Source organism: Salminus brasiliensis, chromosome 15 (genome assembly GCF_030463535.1).
Source record: "Salminus brasiliensis chromosome 15, fSalBra1.hap2, whole genome shotgun sequence".
Taxonomy (NCBI): Eukaryota; Metazoa; Chordata; class Actinopteri; order Characiformes; family Bryconidae; genus Salminus; species Salminus brasiliensis.
The window spans coordinates 6,560,187-6,583,516 of NC_132892.1; the positions used below are offsets into that span (position 1 = coordinate 6,560,187).

General features: G+C 37.0%; 1 protein-coding gene across 5 annotated transcripts in view; it reads right to left on the reverse strand.

The window, feature by feature from the left end:
* LOC140536165 (uncharacterized) overlaps positions 1 to 23,330 on the reverse strand; it is a 206,667-nt gene that overhangs the window by 16,260 nt on the left and 167,077 nt on the right. Inside the window, exons 1-8 of one of the 5 annotated variants that reach the window (XM_072657843.1) lie at positions 21,822 to 21,846; positions 11,545 to 11,603; positions 9,186 to 9,542; positions 8,526 to 8,876; positions 7,793 to 7,882; positions 3,256 to 3,421; positions 1,154 to 1,321; positions 678 to 851 (exon numbers count right to left, since the gene is read on the reverse strand). In XM_072657843.1, coding sequence (XP_072513944.1) covers positions 678 to 851; positions 1,154 to 1,321; positions 3,256 to 3,421; positions 7,793 to 7,882; positions 8,526 to 8,876; positions 9,186 to 9,542; positions 11,545 to 11,602 — 1,364 coding nt within the window. In that variant the 5' untranslated portion in view covers position 11,603; positions 21,822 to 21,846. Of the gene's footprint in view, positions 1 to 677; positions 852 to 1,153; positions 1,322 to 3,255; positions 3,422 to 7,792; positions 7,883 to 8,525; positions 8,877 to 9,185; positions 9,543 to 10,841; positions 10,985 to 11,544; positions 11,604 to 13,963; positions 14,026 to 21,816; positions 21,847 to 23,330 lie in introns of those variants that run through there. The other 4 variants (XM_072657839.1, XM_072657842.1, XM_072657844.1 and 1 more) reach the window with 4 other exon arrangements.

Consider the following 23,330-nt stretch of genomic DNA (forward strand, 5'->3'; position numbering starts at 1 on the left):
ACTTCCCTACAGTTTTAGAAAAAGGATGCTAAACTCATCTTTTTCATTTATACCAAGATTGATTATCTTGTAGATTGGTCATAAGCATTCCAGACATCCTGTGGTAACATTACAACACTACACCTCCCAATTAAAGGAACTAATCCCATCTGAACAGTATTAATTATGTAACAATTACATGTCATAATATTATTCAAATGTTATTATAATGGTAATTAGCACATTAGCTGAACAGATCATCTGAAAGTCCATCAATTAGTCCAAAATATGCTTAATCTTTTTTTGCAGATAATACACAGTATTTATCCTGCTTAAGTTTGCATTCATAATTTCAGTTCTCAGGCAAGTCATTTATGTCTGCGCTGTGAATGTTAAAGACAATTTTCCAACAATAAAATGTTGTCAAATACTTCTGCTATTTTGGAAACTGTTAGCATAGATATAAGTGAGTTAATGGCCAGTGCTGAGTGTCAGGCCCTTGATATTGCACCCTCCCCTGAAATATTTTGATGAACAGAAAAACAGTAACTGAGGCAGGAAGGATGCCAATTTTTTTTAAACAATTCAGATAATGTTTAAAGTAATGTCATATAATAAAGTAATGATATATTAGCGCTTATAAAACATAAATCATACAGTGGCTTCATATCATAGATTTTCTTGGACAGAAATCTGACCTGAGTATCTCCAGTTGAAAGTGTGAACTCTGTAGTCCTGCAAAGAGCTGCTCCACTCCTGAATTCTGCAGATCATTGCTACTGAGATCCAACTCTTTCAGAGAGGAGGTTTGTGTTTGTAGAGCTGATATGAGCAATGTGCAAGATTTCCCAGTGAAGTTACAGAGGGCTAATCTGCAAAAGGAGAGTAAATACAGTAGAGAAAGCAGTTAAATGAGAAGAAGTGAAATTAAACAGAAATACATTAATAAGACTGAGATCACTGTAGAATAGATGCAGACAGACATAAAGACAGTAGTGAGAGTTTGTAAAAAAGAAATGATGTGCATATAGGCAGTATTATCAGTCTCATGCTGTTCGATGTTGAAAAATCTTCAGAATGTAGTTGTTAAATCATGTCACCATGTATATTAAAATATATATTAAAACACAAACTAACTGGAGCAGCAGAACTTCAGGAAAGTTTTAATTCTGACCTCAGTGTCTCCAGTTTACAATTCTTCAGGCCTGCAGAAAGCTCCTCCATTCCTGAGTCCTGCAGATTATTCTTACTGAGGTCCAGCTCTTTCAGGGTGCAGGTTTTTGACTGTAGAGCTGATCCCAGAATTCCACAGGTGTTTTTCCCAAGATTACACAAAGCAAGTCTGCAGAGAGAGAGAGAGGGAGCAGACACAGCAGATTCACACAAAGAAGACATCAGTGGTAAATACCTCCACTGAGCAGGTGTTTTTGAAAGGTGTATCGTTCTCTACACAGCAGTAACAGTGTTTGTGGGTGTAAGTGTTTGTAACAGTGTTTACAGTAACAGTAACAAGTGTTTGTTACACTGGGTTGTGGATGTTGTGGTTGATTACAAGTGGATCAGACACAGCAGTGTTGCTGGAGAAACCTACTGAACTGAGCATCTAGCCTGTAGTAAGTTTACAGAATTAGTGCTCCCTTTAACTCATTTAAAAGTGGTGCCAGATGAGGTACAGCTTGTGCAGTGAAGTGTACTGGGGGGAGAATTTAGGATTTTCTAATTAAAGCACTGGGGAAAAGATTAACTATTATTATTGTTAAATGTGCATGGAGTTTCACAAATATTTTATTGTGATAGTACTGACTTTTAAAATGTACTCTTGAAAACACAGCAGCCTAATTCAAATCTCCACATAAAACAACATAAATTTGAATGGCAGTGTTGGTGTTATGGTTTGGGGATGCCTCACTACATTAGAACCTGGATGCCTTGCTAATGAACTAATTCACACACCCACACACACCCACACACACACACACACACACACACACACACGCTCTCTCTCATTCACCAACCATTTACCCCAGACAATATGGGGAGCATTTTGAACTAATAACTTTACTACCTCACTGGACCCAATATTTATTGCACACTGCATAATTTGCACACTACCCCTGTCTGTATTGTGTTGTATTGTCTGTCTGCACTTGTACTGTGTTGCACTTGTGTTCTGTATGTACTGTGTCTATGTTGCACCATGGTCCTGGAGGAACATTGTTTCGTTTCACTGTGTACTCTGTATATAGTTGAAATTACAATAATGGGAAGGAAAGAAGTTACACATAAAGAATCAGAAATTAGTTTATAATAACTGCATTTGAAGGTTTACATTTATTATAGTTTGCTTGTAAACTGGATATTAATGTTCAGACAGAGATCACTGACAGATTCAAGACACATTACATTGGCTCTTCTTTTATTGTTTTGTTTGAGCATAGGCATAAAATTCATAGTAACTACTTTTTTGGAGGCTTCTCTACCATAGCATACAGATCGTGTTTACATGCATTTTACACAGTATCTTCACTTAAAACAAGTGGTATAAATATTTGAAAAGTCAGTTGTCATGGCTCAATACTCTATGTGTACTGGGACTGCCCTGCTATCTCTAAGCTCTTGGTGTAGTAGCCTCAGTTTTGTCTGATGCACTGGGTCTTGATACAAAGGCTTCAGCCTCCTTGTTTCTGTATAACGATGACTCTTTATTGAACTCTCCCTCTACAACTGTCCCTCTTCCACACTACACTTTCTTTCTGCCACACTCAAAGCTGCTAAACACTATTATACAAGCTGGGTTCGTCGTACTCTCCCTCTTTTAATATCGGGATACTCAACACACTGACTGGCAGTGATACTCACCGTAATCCCCACTTTCACTGACAGCTCACTGTGTTTTATAAACACTGCCTTTAAGCCAAAGTAAAACCACCAGCCTGCAGTGTGGACACAGGGCATGCTGGATGCATTAATGAATGAATTGTAGTTCACTATGTTTCCTAAATGTCCTTACAGTCTACATTCTCCCGTCCTCCACCATCTTCTGTGCTATCAATAGAATTTAAACTGAGGAATGCACTCATGAGCTAACAAAAAAACAGGGCATTACCTGTTGGACAAACCATCCCAACTTAAATACGCAGGTTAGCCTGGAAAGAAATCTGCAGAACTGCAGCAGCAATTCAGTCTGCAGTTTTCCCTTTCATCATTATTTTACCAGCAGGCAGCAGAAACTCCAAATAGAAGAACATATCAGACCAAACTGTGATAAGAACTCACTGAGCTGTCCTGCAGTTTGTTACAGCTGGGATGAGTCTCTTGTAACCCTCCTCTGATGTGTTGAATTTCTTCAGGTCAAACTCTTTTCGTGGATTCTCTGTCTGGAGACGCATGTAGGTGATGACTGAACACTGCTTAGGAGAGAGCTCCTTTACTGAGTATTTATCTGCAATTACAGAGATAAAAAACTTTCAGAGACTGTCATCCAGCAACTAAAACTGCTTAATCACATGATTTTCTGAGCTGTCCTTAAAGTAAACAGCAGCAGTGAGTTACTGCTGTAAAATATCTTTTCATTTTGTAAGAGGCTTTAATGAGCATTAATTATTGTTTGTCACTACATCCTTTAAAGGGTTCTACAAGGGTTTAGTTAAGAATATCATTCTATACAGAACCCTGACAACTAAAACTACAAGTAGATGTGTAGACATGGTTCGATAAGAGAAAAATATCAATACCCTCCACAAAAGCATAAAACTAGGTTTCCTTCATTGATTTGAACAGTGATGAACATTGCAGTTTGTTCACATAGAGCACATAGAGTTGTATTTTTCCCCCTGTCTTAGTTGGTTCAGCCTTTGCTGTGTTAAGCAGTAAAATCTAAACATTAGCAAGTTCACTTCTAAACAGAACTGTGTGATAAAGAATAAAGCAAGAAAAGAGAAAGCATGTGTGCCGTTCTCTCTACAGGCAGCAGAAAGAGAGAGAGGAGGAGGGGGCGAGATAGACAAAAGAACCATCGTTACCATGTCAATATATATTTCAACTACAGTTCCCACAATACCAAGCAAACCCAAACATTACTTGCTAACGGCTTACAGCTTAAGGTTTCCTGGTGGAACTCACGCTTGTAAGCTATGGTTCCATCTATCACATAGATGCTTCATCTATAGCTTATTATGTATTGTAGTGTAAAATAAGTGGCAGCGCTATCTATTCTCTTAACAAATAACCCATAGTAATTCTGTGATGTTATACGAACATTATTACCAGAGACTAAAAATGACTGTGTCACATGTGTCAAGGTTACATTGATCACTTGTGTGACTTTCAGAAATTCACCCTGTGATCACTGTGTTCTCCTGTCTTCTGTCACACTTTTAAATTAAGCATTTAACAAGTAAATCTTTTTGCTTCTAGAAACACTGTAACAATGAATAGAAATAAACAAATATTAAATAACTAAGAATTCCTTTTTTTCAGCAACATTTTTGTTTGATTAGTAAATACACAGATCAGTCCCAATGGATTGTTTATTTGTATTTATTCTAATGTTATTTCACATTCACTTCACATTTCCCCCTTATGCCTGTGTAGCACCCCGACCAGGTACATAACTGAACAAGGACTTGTTGTATCACTTAACCCTAAGACTAGTGGCATGGGAGGTGCGGGTGGGTCCAACAAAGAAACAAACACAATTGGCTCATTTGCTAAGGTGATATCTCCCCAGAGAAATGTTCAGAAATGTAGCTAACCCCTCACAGGTCATTAAATCTCCCATACACCAGTACTTTAATGGTATTTATCTTTTTTATAATGGTACGGTCTTTATCACAGTACCCAAGTAGGCTCCCAGTTTCTAAACTAAAACAAAAAACACACTGCAGGCTGCTCAGCTCGTCTTAAAGTTTAATATGTGAACCAGTTTTAATTTCTGTTTAGCTGGTACTCAAACTTTTAACTGAGGTTTTACTCAATTCAACTCAGATTCTAGCAGTAAGTGAACTTTGACTTAACTTTAACCCACCAGCATTCCATAAATTCATCCAATGCTTTTCACCATGCACTTAATTTATTTTTAGAGCAGAGAGAGAAATGATAAACCCCAAAGTTCAGAGTCTAAGAGGGAGCGACCCCCACACTCACAGTCTGAGATTACTGACAGTTCAACCTGCAGCACGAGCATCAAAACGGCCAAGTGAAGAAAAACAATAAAAAAGACACTAAAAATTCTAAAAAAAGTTCCAACCGAGATTGTGACAAGCCCACTTAAACCAGCACTTGTTCAGTGCCCAACAGTTTCTCCATCCTCTGAACAAATGACTGAGACTGACTACACGTCAGAAAATGCAGTTCAGTTCAGATGCAGTTAACACAGGCATAACTGCATCCACTCATAGCCTTGAGTCACACTGACGCCTGCCTGTTCTAGCCTGTTTCCCCCAATTCACAGAAATCACCCGAACTGCACTTGAATCCGTGGAACAGTTCTTTTATAGCTTATATTGTGTGCAAAATACCACTCAATAAATGTTTACATACATTTTGACATAACTTAAATTCTTTTACTTATCTCCCAGTAACACATAACATTAACTTATTGCTACTTTTTAAAATATTATTTCTATTTATATGACAGAAACAAACGTAATATACAGCTTTATTTTATTAATCTCTTTCACCAACATTTTAAAAACATGAATGCTAGCAATACTCATTGTCAGGGCAGGTGCACCACCAACGCATCAATTGGTACTGTCACAATGACTTCCTAAAAAAAACGCAAAACTGAGCTGCTTAAGAGGAGTCCTAATCAGTCCAATCATGAACTGCACCTTTGTGCTGAAGATGAGCCTCAGGTGAAGTGCTCATGACCTGTCCCCACTGAGGCCAGCAGAGGGAGACATTACAATCCCTGAGATTTTTGTACAGTACTGTGTGTTATTTAATGTGATCAACCATTTTTTGTCTGCATGAATACTTCTGTGATCTCAGTCTCATTCATACATGCACACCACTGCTCCAATATGAGTCCAGTATATTAGGATATTACATATTAATATACATATTACATATTAATATATGTAGTGCATAGCATATTAATAAAAGATCAGCACTATAACTGAGCTGTGTTAATATAAACCTCCTTTATTATCAAAATCTGACTAAAGTCTGAATTAAGCTCAGCCCAATTAAAGAATGTAGAAATATATTTGTAACCACTGTGTTTTGGCTTATGGGCCTCCATTGGGGTTGAAGAGAATAGTGGCTAGACTGTTGTTTAAATACACAGTTGTTTAAAGACCAGGAAGTTTCTGAAAGATAACCAGTAACATGACAACAACACCCATGTGTTAATACTACCTACCAATCAGAACAAACAAAGTTACAGAGTCAACCAGTGGGCAGTCTACACACCTTAAATGCACAGCTTGAATCTGATAAATCTTCTAAATTAGAACAAACATAAAAATAAACAATAATAATAGTAATAGAGGAGAAAAAAAATAAAATCTAAAGGAATTCCTTTATTATGAACTCCTTGTTCATCCATACAGGGAATAAACTATTAAGGTGAAAAATCCAAAAGGCTTCCCTCTTTTTTCTCATTAGGTCAAGGTTATTTCCTCTGTCTGTAGGTTTAATAAACTGGATTATTAAAATATATAGTATTTGCATGGCAATTGCATTTATTAATATATCAATATATTGATAATACACATTTACCATTTCCAAATGGAGTTTTGTAAGATTACTTATTGGTATTTCTTTATTCGAAGACAAGCTCTAACCAACCTTTTGCTAATGTTGCTAGCTCTTTTAGAAGTGACAAGTGGTATGGACAAGTGCAAGGCCCAGTTCATGATCAACAGTCTACAATAAAAGTCCCCAACTCTGGAAGAAACTTCCTATTGGTCTTCAGGACTCAGGCACACTGTTTAAATCTTGATTAAAAATCTACCTTTTTGCTCCAGATTTTGGATAATCCATCAATGCACTGAAGCGTTATTCTTGCTGATGTAGATTGTGTGAATACTAACACATTTGGACTGTACTGCTGTAATACTCTGTTCACAGGTTCCTGATCAGTACTGCAGTCTCTCTAATCTACTTCCTTTACAGGTCGTACATCAGTCTACTCAAACTCCTAAACACATCATTTTCTCCTTTCTTTTTTCTTTCCCATGTGCTGAGCTGCCCCCTGCTGTCTGCTTGCTGCTGATGTCCACAAGTCCATTTGTGGTCGGCTCCACTTGCCTACCCATTGGATCATGTCCTGCTATATTACACCCCCCCCCTCCCACCCATGGGCCCCAAAAAGCTACAAAAAAAGGTACCAAATGATTTGGTTTTGTTTTACATATTACATATTACATATTTAGAAAAACAGCTCTTCATTATTTTACACATCAGGTTCATCAAAGATGAACAACAGTTTGGTTTTAGTAAAATCTGTTATCTGCCATTACACATAAATAATGTATTTTACGCTGGCCTTTCTATGGATGTAAATTCTCCCTAGATACACAGAATGTAGTCTAAACATCGTCCAATATTGAGTGTTTTATAGCAGACAGTGATCAGCAGCAACTACTGTTAATAAAATCCATTATATTACGTTAATCCACAGCATATACATGTAGATATTTACTGATCATTCATAATGTTTTGTGGGTCAGTGTTTAACACAATCTTGCTAAGCATACAGTCTCCCAGAATTCATGACTTTATATTTCCTATACATGTCCATTTCCAAACCTAATAATTAATATTAATTAAATGTTGTTTCTGAAAATAATTAATAAGAGTGTACCTTTCAAGATGTAACTGGCAAAGGCAGCTAAAATAACAGCAAAAACAGAAATGCAGATGATGGCAATCTTCCAACTATGAAAACCTTTTCCTGAAAAACAAATCAAATAAACATTTACATTTATGGCATTTAGCTGACGCTCTTATCCAGAGCGACTTACAAGGTTACTCGTATTACAGAGGAGGGCCAACGTAGCATTAGGAGTCTTGCCCAAGGACTCTTATTGGTGTAGCGCAGCAGTCACCCAGACCGGGAATCGAACCCCAGTCTCCCACTTGGTGTGGTAGCTCAGTGGCAGGTAGTGGTGTTATCTGTTGCGCCACACCAACCACTGGTTGTGCCACTGAAACATGTTCAGCAAACCCAACAACAATGATTATTTGCACATCTTTGTGCATTCTAATCTATTAAGCTAATTTAATATGTAAGCATGTGACTGTGTGCTTGGAGAATCTAAAGAATCAATTTGTTTCAAAAGTTTAGTTTATAAGAATGATAAGTGTGTTTGAAACTGTTTCATGTTGTGGCACTGTCGCACAGGCTGAATACATGTAACACTATAATAATTGTATATGTGAGAATATAAGAATATATACAATACAATCGAAATGTAGAATGAAGAATTGTGATACTCCCTGTAGTCACTGCTTAACTTAAGTACAATGAAGATGGATGAATGCTTTTGTTTAAAATAAATGATCAATAAGTAATGTTACACTGAAATTGTTCTTACCTTTAACTTCAACATAGATAGTTACATCATCATATGTGGAGCCATACCGAATAAAACACTTGTAAGCTCCATCATCAGAAGGTTGGAGTTCTGAGAGTTTCAGTGAGGCATTTCCTTTCTGCAGTTCTTCTTTAAACAGAGCTGTTCTCCCTCTGTACAACTCCATCTGATCACCATTTCTGTCTTTGTAAGCTGAATATAGGTGAACTAGTGTGTCTGTGTCATGGAGTCTCGACCACTCCACCATCATATCCTCAGCACTGATGTTAGGTTGGAGAGAACAGGGCAGAACCAGATCTTCACCAGCTTCAGCAACAAGAGAATCAGCTGCACCAACTACTGTAAAAAGTACTGAAATAAGAAAAGAGTCAACTGAAATGATAAAAGTCCTTCATCCAGTTAATCCTCTTTATTCTCAGAGTACAGCCATAACCGACTTCCACTACTTTTTCACTTTACTGCTCACAGTATCGTTGGGTGCCTAATCAGGACCAGTAGTCATGTCATGACATTAAATTGCTTTACTCATCAACTTTACACAGTTGGTTTACACAAACTGAAAAATGAAACTATTTTAAATAAAACAATAACATAATAATAATAATAATAATAATAATGATTTTAATAATATGTGTTTATAGAACCTCTAATGACTCTCACCTGTGACCTTAACATGAACAGTAACATCATCATATATGGAGCCATCCAGAATAAAACACTTGTACTCTCCTTGATCAGAAGGTTGGAGTGCTGAGAGTTTCAGTGAGGTGTTTCCTTTCTTTAGTTCTTCTTTAAACAGAGCTGTTCTCTCTCTGTATGACTTTATCTGCTCATCATTTCTGTCTACATGATCTTCATAGAGATGGACTAGTGTGTCAGTTCCAGTTCGATCTGACCTGGACCACTCCACCATCATTTCTTCAGCACTGATGTTGGGCTGGAGTGAACAGGGCAGAACCAGATCCACACCAGCTTCAACAACAAGAGGAGAATCTGGACCAACTACTGTAAAGCGTTCTGCAACAAAAAAAAACAAAACATCATATATAATAACATAGTCTCGTAGTATAGTAATAATAGTAGTATTGTAGTAGTAATATAAACAAAATTAAAACTTCTAATACAACACATGCAATACAAACTTTTATTCAGACATTTCCTTGCTCTCATTTTCCTGTCTTTATGTGTGGTATCTTGTTTTGTTATATTTTAAAGTTTTAGGGGGAGCGGCAACATCGAACTGTCAAAAGAGTTAATTACAGGTAGGGAAGGTGAGGCCAATCTTGGTGAAATTATTCATTTGTGCTTAAAACAAATGAACGCGTTGAGGTTTCTAGATTTATTGCATGAGTTAACGTAAATATATATATACATATATATATATATATATATATATATATATATAGTCATGTAAAACAATTTTATGATTTTAGATATCAGAACATAATAAAACCAACATCTGGTCCATTGCAGGTCTTAACCAGAAGCAGTGTGTGAAAAATTAAGTGCACCATTACTGTTTTCTGATCCTCAGCAAGTGTGACCACCTCTATACAAGAAGGAAGTTTTTTCAGTTATGATGTTAAATGTTCAAGTTCATGTCAGTACAATCAGAAAAAGTATAAAAAGTATAACATGCACATTTTGCCAGGAGAAAGCCTATTCTTTTTTTTGCAGCCACAGGACCATCCTGCAGTAATTAAGTCGACCATGAGCTCCTTTGTATACCAAAGTAATATAGTCAAAGATTAAATAGTCAAAAGCTTGGCCGAAAATAGGTCATTCCACAGGACAATGATCCCCCGCACACCAGCAAATCTACAAACTGAATGGCTAAAAAAAAAAAAAAAGTGTTGTAATAGCCCAGTCAAAGTCTAGACCTCAACTCAATTGAAAAGCTGCAGCAGGACCTTAAGGGAGCTGTGCAAAAACAAATGCCCCCACAATAATGTGAGACACTGAAAGAAAGAAAACCGTTACTTCATTACGTCATTGCTGCTAAAGGTGGTTCTACAAGCTGTTGATTCATAGAGTGAGCTTTTTTTCCACACATGGCTTTTTCATTTTGGATTCATTTTAGTTAAATAAATAATGACACAGTGTGGTGTTGTTCATCTTAGATTGTATGTACCTAATTTCAAGACCTACTAAGGACCAACACTTATTATATCCTGATAGATTAAACAATCACATTCAAAGTACTTTCTTTTTCACATGACTGTGTATAACAGAACATTGTGAGGACAGTTACCTCCACCAAAAAGCTCTAAAGAAAACTAAAGAGGTCTGGTATAGGAAGAGGTCTGACTGACTTACATCCACAACATCATCAGAAGACACGTTTCTGTTTCCTTATGTTAAAGGCAGCTCACATGACAACACCTGGTAGCACATCTTAATACTGAACCAAGTCTCAGTTTGGAGGGTGTTCTAAAACTTTTGACTCTTGCCCATTCAACCTTATGTTATTCAGTGGTATTGCAGAATCAGAAACATAATCAATAAAAAGAGTGTTAGTGAAGTTCATATATATATATATATATATATATATATATATATATATATATAAGCAGGAATCATAATGTACCAGTTAGTAGAACATAAGAGATTAGATGTTTCATTAGATGGGGTTTAATAAGAAAAATAAACTACAAAGTAATGTCACCAAATAAACAAACACCCAAAACCAAAACTAAGGTGCTTAAAAACCTTTGTGCTGGAAATGAGCCTCAGGTGAAGGGCAGAGCACATTGGCACACATGACCTGTGCTTGAGCTCCCCACTGAGGACAGCAGTAGGAGACATTAAATTTAAAAGAAAGTGTTTTTTTTTTTTTTTTACAATATTAACAATGTTTTTTCAGCATACACAATGACTCAGTCTCTATTACTATATTATTCATTTATAGGCACATAACCACAGATAAAACAAATAAACATAATAAACATAAAATGAAATAAATTATAAACAATTATAAACACTCTCTCAGACACTGCTTTTTACAGGATACTGCACATACCTGGTGTGGTCTCTATAAAACCAGAGAACATCAGCAGCGTCACCCAGAGAAACTTCATCCTGAAACACAGTTTAAATTTTTTAAATCTTTTCTATCTTTTATTTCCTGACTTATTAGCAAGTGCTTTTCATTCATTCCTCTGAACCATCAGTGGGATTTTTCCCCACACTGTTATAACTTAGGAACAACTCAGCCAGTTTGCACTGCTTTGCATGTAATTTCTATTTAGTAATCCTTAGAGCGTAATAAAGGTCATGGGACATAAAAGGTTAATCAACAGATAATTAAAAAAAATGGATTTCACTTTTTACACATAGGAGTTATAGAAGCCAATAACACTAAACAAGAGAGAGAAAGAGATTTTTAACATGCCTTCTGAAAGTACAGTATTTAATTACGTGTGAAAATTTGGTAACCCCAATGATTCCTACAGGATATAGTAAGAGAGAGAGATGCGAGTGGTCCAGTGGGCAGTGTGTTAAATATCACATCACTCGTAGTGAAGTTACTTCCACATCCTGATTCATCTAAGAGATCATTGCAGATTGAAATTAATTATTAATAAATATTTTAAAAGAAGAATGCAGGTTTTCTCAAGTGACTGGAGTTAATGAAGGGTGATCCAGGGTAAAAATAGAAAGACATTCAGTTCAATCAAAAGTAAGTACTATTGATGTTCTAAGGCTATGGTTAGACTGCCGTAACACTTAACATGGCAACTTTTTATGAATTAAGTCCCACCCTTCAACAAATAGAAAATCAGCTTGCAGGTTACACTGTGAGTGGAGGAGGGTCTATGTGGAGTGGAGAAAATCCCCTTGGGTGTAGCCAGAACAAGCTGAAATATATTTTCTGGGCATTATTGGGCTAAAAAAAATGAACTATTTAGAAATTATCAGCGATTTCAAATATGTTTTGAAACTGTAGCATAACATTAAGATCATAAAATGTCTCATGATGCTTGTGAGTTAACCTAGACACCCTGCTTCCCCTCTAACACAACACTTTCACTCCCTTGAGAGGCAACAGGTCCAAGCTAAAGTCAATAAAACTGTCATAAAAAAGGAGAGACTACTTTTTAACACTGGATGATTAAGCAAGATGAGAGAGGACACAAGATGAACATATGCAGCATAGGAGCAGCAGCTCTATGTGTTTGTATATGTGTGTGTGTGTGAGAGAGAGAGATAGAACTGTGAGGACATACATCTCTTGAGGATGCAAAAGAATTATATAGCTGGGTCATTCCACCGAATGGGTGCCATTTGCTTGTTGTAACTCTTCAAAAGTAAACTTAATCTTTTTTCAACTCTAAATCTAATAACACATATTTAAATTAAAACATGTATTGGTCAATCTCAGGCAGCATAAATATATAAGGTTTCTAAGCCGAAGATGGTTACATTTTTCTCAGTCCTGTTACAGAAACTGATGTGACATTTAAAAAGAATGTTGAAAAGCATGTCAACTAATTAATAATTAGAATTTCCCTCAAGAAAGTGTTTATTTTAAAGAAATTGCTGATTACATGTTCAAATAATTGATATTTATGATTAAAAAACACTATATATGCCTGTATGTTGTATTTTTCTAAAAGATACAATGCCATTTTTTCAAGAAGACTCAAACCTGAAATGTATACATTTTTTTCATCATGTAATTTATTAAACAAATGGATACATGATAGACCAAACATAACTGGAAAAAAGTAATTTATGTTTTTTTTGTTTTTTTTTAATAATCAGGTAACAAGAATGAACATTAGGGTTTGGGTTTGTTTCTTCAACAGTAATTCTTGATTTTTTGTCTTCTTCTTTGCCCTTGATTATGTTGCCTAAAACGCACATGTGCATCACATTAAATAACACATTAAAGAGGTCATAATGTACTGTTACATCATCCCTGTGACTTGCAAAATTTCATACTGCAATGCAATAATGTCTATTTCTATTAGCTACTATATAAATACATTCTAACATTTGGTTGTTGCACAGCTAAGGTTGCAAAATATAAAGTTGGGAAATTTCCATGAGAAGTAATTGGAATAAACTAGAAATTTGCAAAGTTACAGATTATCCTTTAACAGGGACTTTATATGTAGTTTCTACATTTCTCCCCTGCACTGATCATTCCTCCATCACATGCACAGATCATTTCTATAATCAGCCACAATACTGCATCAGGATCCCACACACTGCACCAGTCAAGTTTGGATCAGAATACCGGGATCAATATTTTTGATCTATGGCAATACACCTGGAAGTGCTTGGTTGCGGATCTACAGCTTGTGTAACTTTAACTGTAAAACTTCTAAATAAAATAAACATATATAATCTAAGAATTAATTTAGGTAACAGGACAAAACGTTGAGATTGACCTCCTCAGTCATAGTTACAGACCGAAAAAGAAAGGAACTTACTTTTGGCCTTCCCATGGCCTTCAGAAGATCCAACTGATGCAACTTCCAGTTGAACATTTGATCTGTGGAATGTTCCAATTTTTTTAGATGGGGTAATGTGTTACGTTAACAGGACTGAGTGAAAACCTAGGGAAATAACTAAAATGTGTATTTTCACCTAAATATTATGGATTTTTTATGAACATTTATTAAAGCATAGATGGAATTTTTTGAGCAAAAAAAAAACAAAACGAACAAAAAAAACACATCTCTGAAGGATTTTAATAATTAGATTTTCTTGGTAAATTGTATAGTTAAACAGCAGGGACAGGTAACAAATGCTATTTGTTCTATGTAGTTTTTTATTAATGTTTTTAATTATATATATATATTAAATTTACAATTATGTGAATATGCAAAACACTGTGCTTAATAATAATACGTATTTTACAATCAACTTTTGTGCACATTGTCATGTTGCAGCGCGCTTCTGAGACTTACAGGACCGGCAGCACGTGCGTGACACACATTTATACATGTAATTTCTTGGGGACGGAAATGGCACTGATTCGGCATAATAACTGTGAACCTGTGAATCAGAATGAACCTTTATAGTCTGGAGAATTCAGGTTTGATATCAGTAAACTGCATACATCTTTAACATAATCTGGTGAATTCATGTTTGGTATCAGTAAACTGTATGTACACAGACTTGCTGTTTTTGTCAAGTTGGTTTATGAAGGGACTGGGCTAGCAGCACCAGACCAGATTCTTCAACTCTTCAACTTTAGACTCTTTCTGTGTAAAAGTCAAGCCACATGTATCTGCTATGGAGTCTTGTGGTGCATTTCTAAATTAAATATAGTACAGTACTAGAAAGATGTATGTGATGTTGTTTTATGCACCTGATATGTCCTCAGTGCTGTAGCCTTTTTAAAGAGGGCATTATTTGAATATCATTAAGACTAACGCTTTAAAACTGTAAAGCAAATTTGGATAAAATGCAGATTCCTAGCTAGAAGTGGTCATTTACTGTCCAGAAGGGCAGAGCGATATGACAGCAATGGGCCTGCATGGGGGAGTTATCAGTAAGAACCCCCTACTTGCAACCTCATAATAAAAATCAGTGTGTGGAGTATGCAAACAGTGCAGTTTGGGAAACAAGTGCTGTGAACAGATACTTAATGATGATGAGTTCATTCATCACCTAGTGTGACTATGTAGAGCTAATTTACATGCAGTCTACTGCTCTGATCTATACATGCAGAGAAATAAATCATGAAGCAGACTAATAGTATGACTTCTACACACCTGTGTGTGTGTGTGTGGGTGGTGGGGGGGGGGCATATCTGGGGGAGTGTTGAGTTCATGTTTAGAACTGAGAGTGTGTCTGAACTTCATCTACATTTCATTAGAAAAACAAAAAGTGCCTCCAGATTCCACTAAACACCAAACCACATTCCACACACAGGAGTGACTACAACCAATACAGAGAGAAAGAGAGAGAGAGAGAGAGAGAGAGAGAGAGAGAGGACAGACAGACAGACAGACAGACGGTCTCCTACATTTCATAAAAAAATAATAACTGGTTCTGGTTCGTTTCCAGTACTCTTATCACTTTGTGTGTGTTTGCTGATGGAAGGAGTGTGTCCATATAATTTAGCTCCAGTTCTGCTTCTGACTGGTTTCACTCTTCAGGGTTTTAGAAAAGAACATTATTAAAGAGCTCTGTGGTCAGTCAATGTGGTTAGTAGTGTGGTCAGCAGTTCACTGAGGTCAGTAATTTCAGTAGTCAGTGGTTTGATCTGCAGTGCTGTGTGGTCAGCAGTTTGATCTGCAGTGCTGTGTGGTCAGTAGTTTGTTCTGTAGTGATGTGTGGTCAGTAGTTTGATCAGCATTGCTGTGTGGTCAGTAGGTTAATCTACAGAGCTGTGTGGTCAGTAGTTTGATCTGCAGTGCTGTGTGGTCAGTAGTTTGATCTGAAGTGCTGTGTAGTCAGTAAAAAAGAGAAAAGTGCTGAACAGAGGAAAGTGAAAGAAGCTCCCTCATCATGTTGAACAGGTTAGGATGATGGCACGCTGCCAACAACAACAACAACACACACAAGCTCCAGCCTGCTGTCGGGTCTCTGATCTGATTCTGGAGAAATAAGAATCTGACGCTCTCACTCCACCTCCCCAACTTCCTCTGAACCTAGAGAGAGAGAGAGAGAGTTCCTCAGAAATGGGACTAGAACAGACTAGCACTTGTGTGATGTGTTCACATCATGTTCTCATTCTTTGGTTCCACTTCAGGTTCTAGGTTTTCATTCTCATCACAGCATTAATAACTGCTTAGAGTTAGAAGATTATAGGATATAGACATCAACAGCTAAAACTAGCAGCTGCTAGGTTGTCCTATCAGACTGCATCAGGGTCTACTGGATGTCCTGAATTCTTCTTGACTGACTGTTGTTTAACTTCCTGACTGAGCTGACTGAACAACTGATGAGCTAAGCCTCTGATTGGCTGTCTAGATAATCAAAATACCAGCAGAATCACAAACCCTGTTTTCACAGCTCTTTCATTAGGCTGCTGTTCCACCAGGTTTGGGCGGTATCCACTTATTTAATACTGGAAAACCATTTCCAAATATTAAAGTGGAAAACTGTAGCCGGACAATATCAAATAAAAAGCTCTGTTAGATCTTTACACCGTCGCCATGCACAGCTTTAAACATATCATTTAATAAATGTTAAACCATCAACCTGAATACTGTTGCTGAACTTAGGAGAGAGGAGCCGGTTAGCTTTAGCTTAGCTAGCATGATAACATTCCATTCACCGCTGAACACGTTCAGTTCTGGCTCACTGGAACTCCACTGATGAAGTTAAAGAGTATCCACTAGTAATACTAGTGTAGTACAGTACTACCAGAAAGCAGCACTGCAGCTCGTTCATTATCTGAGCTACATCATGTGTTAACAGGTCATGTTATAACCAGTGAAAATGATGTCTATTTCCCTCCATATTATTATTCTATACCTTACAGTGAAGATATTATAATCAGATGTAGCTCATTCCCTCACTCCCTCATTCATTTACATTACCATTTTCTGCAGAGGCAGCAATACAGTCATGATCACCTAAAGCCATGGATACTTTATTAATTAAACCCAGTCCAGAAGTAAACAGGTTGTGTAAAGTGGTCAAATCGGTCAACTACTGACTCTTAATCAGGGTCTTACTGTTTAAACACAGATTCTCCTCTCACACTGCAGGGTTTCCTCATAAAGCAGATCATACTCAACTGTCCTGTCCATCAGAATCAGAACTCTATCAACACTATATCAACACTGTATGACTGATGAAAAATGAAGTGCATACAGTAAATATTCCATTTCCAGCGTACATTTAAAACCAGGTGTTATTTCCTACCTCTACATTTCAGAACACTGTGTGTGAGATTGAAGAAGCAATCCCTTCCTCTCTTGGAGGTCAGCGTCTCTTCAGCTGTTAAGAGCTTTACTGAGTGTGTGATCTAATGACAGTGGATGTACTTCACTGAACAGCGTCACTAAAACAGGTTTGATCTAAATCTCAGTAATGCAGTGGGTAAGACAACCACCCACACACCATCTCACCTACAGTCACACTAACACACACAGACTACAGCATTCTCTTCAGGACAAGCTAAAGTCTGAACAAGTCTCTACATGGAAAACTCTCCAGAGATCCAGTAGAATCAGAACATGTGGAGAACCTCTATTACAGACCTTTCAGGTGCTGTTTGAAAGCTCTTTAGTTCAGCAGGGTAAAATCAGCTGGAAGGGCTTTGTGGTGAAAGTGGATCTAAGCTGCAGTGGACCAAGCTAGAGGTCAGCATGGGCATGGAAAGCCTGAACCCATTCGGTACCCACGATCAGTTCTAGATAGAAATCCTGTGGTTTTGTTTTGGTGAAATCAAGAGAACCAAAGTGATTTTTCATGTCAGATGGTTTAATATTTTTTATTTATTTATTATTGATATTAGCATGGATCTTGATGGATATTATTTGGTAATATAGACTATTATTGTTATTAATTAGTGTTGATAAATGGATGCAATATTACATACTTTCATCATCATCTGTCATTAAACAATTCTGAATAAATGATAAATAAAGATAATTATTCACAAAAACATGGATGTTTAAAAAGTTAATGTTTATCTACTAATGTTTATTAACATAACTGTGTTTAGAGATGTTTAACACACTAAGCCCTACAACGTAGCCCTACTCAAAGCCCCCTTCAGCTATTACATCCAACCCTTGACAGATGTCCAAGTGTCCCCTGTGTTCTCTTTTCTGAAAACCAAAATATGTTCCCCCTTACTGACCACAGCTAAAGACTTTAACTGTAAGAAGAAGCTACAATCCTTCAAATGAAATCTAATCTGCATATGAAAATCACTCATTAGAAATCAAACCTGAGCCTGACCAGAGTCCAAAGGTCAACCACTTTTAGTACTGTGGAGTCAGGTCTCAGCAAGTAATCTGTGTGTGTATGTGAGTGTGAGTGTGAGTGAGAGAGAGAGAGAGAGTGAGAGAGAGAGAGAAAGAGAGAGACAGAGTGAGAGAGGGAGAGTAGTAACTGTGTACACAGTGTTTCTTCTAATTTGTTGGCAGCAGAGGGCGATGTTGATCATGTGATCAGGAGACTGAAAGTGAAAGTAGCTTTAAACTTCCACAAGAAGAGATCAGATATCAGAGCTCTGGATTTCACAAGGTCACTTCATTACTGAACTAAAACTGCTGTGAGAAACTACAGCCCTGAAACTGAGATCATGTAATCATGTAGCTCATGATCATTTCCTCTGTCTTTTTTTCAAACTATTGATCAAAACACATGGTGTTAAACTGTAGATCTCCAGTCTAAATTTTACTGGAGCACTGGTAACACCCAACCAGCAACACCCAACCGACCACATTGGGTACAAAGCAACAACCAAGCAAACACCTGGCAACAGCCTAGCAAACAATAAGCAGCTCCATAGCAACCGCCTAGTACCACTGTAGCATGCACCTGAGATACCATAGCAAACACTTAGCAACACCACAGCAACCACTTAGCAACATCCCAACAAACACCTAGCAACCACTTAGCAACACCCCAACAACCACCTAGCAACCAATTAGCAAGACCATAGTAATGACCTCGGATATAAAGCAAACACCTAGCAACATCATAGTGACGTCCTAGCAACACACCTTAAATTATAATTTATTTGTATAGCACTTTTTTGTCACTAAGCAGCTTTACAGTAAAATGTCAAGAGATCAACAACTTAAAGAAAGCCTAGAAATTTAAAAAAAGTTTTGGCCAGTTTGACATTTATGAGCGTGAATCACCAGTGTCCATGAGAGTGGCAAGAGGTTGCCAGGAATCGTGAGGAAAGAGGTTAAAACTGATTAACTATCCATCAAGAAATTAAATTAGCAGATGGAAAAAAAAGATTTCTCTAGTGTTCAATGTTGCAAATGGGAGTAATATTTGTGTCCAAGCTATTGAGGCCAGAATATCTTCACTACATCCCTACAGCTTTGTATGTTATTGGTGTGGATTTTTATGCTGATGTTTATTAATATTTGCTATATTACTGTCATATAAATGTATGGATTACATATATTTTCATTTTATTAAAAATATATGTATATGTTGGTTTGGTACACATGTAATACTTATTCTCTGTCTGCAGAGAGCTTGACTGAGAGGCTTTTTCTGTGAAGCCATTGAGGCCAAAATATCTTTCTTCTTTGCTCTTTATGTTTTTTATGTAGACAATTACACAGACTGAAGCTGATTCCAATGTCCTGAGTGTATTACACACACACACAATGCAGAAAACGTTACAAACGTAACTTAAAGTTACTTAAATCTGTTCAAGCTACTGAGGGACAACTGGGGAGAATGTGTGCTCTCAGTAAACAGTAAAAGCAAACCTTGTTGGAGTGCCATGATCCATTTGTTTCCACAGTCTATTTATGCTCACCTTAGTACAGCTCAGTCTGTAGATCTTTTTGGGTGAATATTTTCTTTGGATAGTTTCTTCTTGTACAAATGCTGCCACTCTCTCACACATCTACCACTCATCATCTGTGTCTTACCTTAATGCCTTTCCTTTAATAATGCCCACCTACAGTAGTGTTACCATACTTCTATCTCCTATGATTACACTGTATGCTCACTTATTCCTAATATGAACTGTTTCACATGAAACCTCAAATGCAAGACATTGATTGCATGAGATTAAGTCTGTCTGTATGAGTTTGTAATTTGAGCCTGTGCCCTTTTGTAGTGTGTAGATACTATTTCTCATTAAACTGTGATTACTGTGATTAAATTCAGAATATATACGTCTGCCATATGTTGCCACCCCTCAAAAAATTTTGCCCCCCTCTTGCCCCCTTTTAATTTTCTAGATCCACCTTGTTCACAGGTAAAGGCGAGTAATGACTTGTGATATGTTGGTAGTGAGATTTAGTATTGTGACAGATAGGCTAATGATGTACAATGATTTACCAATGTGTGTTTGAAATGAGAGCTTTAAATTGGTTAATGTTGGCTCACTGTTCATATGGCATGTATCAGTATGTCATTTCATCAGGTGACAGAAGCAATCCTGCAGGCAGTGGTTTGTTTGTCGCTACATTTGACTTTACAATCAATACATTACAAAATGTATTAATTAACATACCTGCATTCAGTATAGACTAAAAACCTCAAAACCAGTCCTTGAATAGAGTGGTGTTCTCATCTTGAAGGTTTAATTGTTTAGATGTTCTATCATGAAGTACAGAAATCTAACAATCACAATTTTGTAATTATTGTCTCAGGAACACACTAACAAAAAAAAAAACTCCCTTAAGTGTGTGTCGGCTACCATATACAGTGACAAACACTGTATTTCAGCATAAATGAGTACATCCCAACAGATTTGTCAGAAAACCTTTAGTTTTCTTTTAGAATCAACCTTTTCTATGAGATACAATACTACATAATACTCCTACAAATGTGGGTTATTGACTCCAAACAAGATGTGTTCATTTGCACACACTAAACATTTTACAATGTTGCAAAAATAAGTACACCCCAATAAAAGTCTTAGGAGCACAGCTAAAGTTTAGACTAATTAACAAGAATTCAATCACAGGTTAGTCTTAATTATTCATTAAGCAGGTGTCCAGCATTTGACTATTAAAGAGCATCTATTAAAGGTCTCCAAAGGCACCACATGGAAGAGAAATGTCACAAGACCTGTGAGAAAATAATTTCTTTACGCAAGAAAGGTGAAGTCTTTCATAAAAGCAAAACGCCTCAGCTTCCATGGGGCCCCCTGTGGACCACTTTAATGTCCCCACCAATGTCAAAATCAAACCTACACCCTTACCTGACAGCCTTCTGTCATATTGTAAATATGAAAGTATAAATGCAAAGCAAACAAGGACTAAAATATAATCATTTTCTTGATTGGTCTGGACCAGGGGAACCAAACTACACTCTAAACACACCTGAAGGTTTCACTGCTAGTCCGTTCAAACAGTTTTAGTGCAGAAAAGATGAATATCAGAGTAAAACTTTTAAAAGAATTAAAACCGTGGTAAGTAATTAAAACTGGTTGTTATTCCTGCTTCTGGTAATGACAAATATGAGTATAATATTATAATATAAATGTAAGAGATATTGTCTCTAGAGTGTCACACCCATATTTAAAACTCTGTTCGTCTCATGTCTGGTTTCACTATCATTCATCTTGTATTTTCAGTAAATACTCAAAACATACGATCACACCAAGTATCTCGCATCTGTAAGCATACAGTAATATTCTACATGATCAGTTTAAACAGTTAATTACCTTACTGTGTGAAATCCAGAGCTATGAGATCTGATCTCTTCTCTAATGGTAGCGGTTTAAAGACACTTTCACTTTTGATTCAGTTTCCTGATCACATGATTGATCAATGCCGCCCTCTACTGGCAGCAAATATGAAAACACTGTACTGTTTAGACACAGTTTCTCCTTTTCTCAAAATATCTGTGTGTATTGGGGCATTAGAGGAGGACTAATTTTGCATCAACAAATGAGCTTCAGTCTCTAACTGAACACCAGAAGGGTGGACCTACAAGGGAAAGGGTTTCTAATGGCCCTTAAATGCACACAGTGTCTAAAAGCCAGAAACACTACTGTACCTGATACAATCATATCAAATCAAATCAAATCAAATTTTATTTGTCACAAACATAGTCATACACAGTATAACTTGCAGTGAAATGCTTTTATGACAGTTTGCCCACATCAAGCTATACAATAAAGATCTACATTTAAACTTAACTAAACCTTAACTTAATGAAGTAAAGTGCAAAAGTGCAAAAGAAAAATAAAATAAAAAAATAAAAATAGAATAAGTTACATTTAAGTTAAAAAATAAAATATAAAAATATGAAAATATAGAAATATAGAAATATAAGGAAAAAAAATAAAAATACAAATATATATACACAGATGAAATAGTGCGTGTCTGTGTGTGTGTATATATATATATATATATATATATATATATATACATATGTACATATTTATCTGTATGTGAGTGTATGTGTTAAAAATGTGTTTTCCGCGAGCCATGGTTGTGTATTGTAGTGAGTGAGGGTCCAGTTTGTGTATGTAGATACTTTAATTTAGTGTCCTAGTCCCTGTCCCCATTCAGGGCACGGATGGCTTGTGGAAAGAAGCTCCTCCTCATTCTCTCTGTGTTAGCCTTTAGGGTTCTTAAGCGTTTCCCTGAGGGCAACAGAGAAAACAGTCCATTGTTGGGATGACTGGGGTCCTTTACAATCTTCTTGGCCTTGGTCCAACACCGCTTCTTGTAGATGGACTGCAGGTCAGGAAACACCATCCTAGTGATTCGCTCTGCTGAACGTCTCACTCGTCGTAGCGCTTGCCTGTCCTGCTTGGTGCTGTTCCCAAACCAGACTGTGATGTTCCCCATGAGGATGCTCTCGATGGTGCAGGAGTAGAAGGATCGTAGTACCTTGGAGGGCAGTCTGAAGTCCCTCAGTCGTCTCAGGTGGTATAGGCGCTGACGAGCCTTCTTCGTTATGGTGTTGATGTGGCAACTCCATGACAAGTCCTGAGAGATGGTCACTCCAAGGTATTTGAAGCTTTCTACCCTATCCACTGCCGTTCCACTGATGTGGACAGGTTGGTAGCTCCTCTGCTGTTTCCTGCTAAAGTCCACAATCAGCTCCTTCGTTTTGCTGGCATTTAGCTGGAGATTATTATCCTGGCACCAGTTCTCCAGGGTTCTAATCTCGTTATTTCCTGAGATCAGGCCCACCACAACTGTGTCGTCAGCAAATTTAATGATG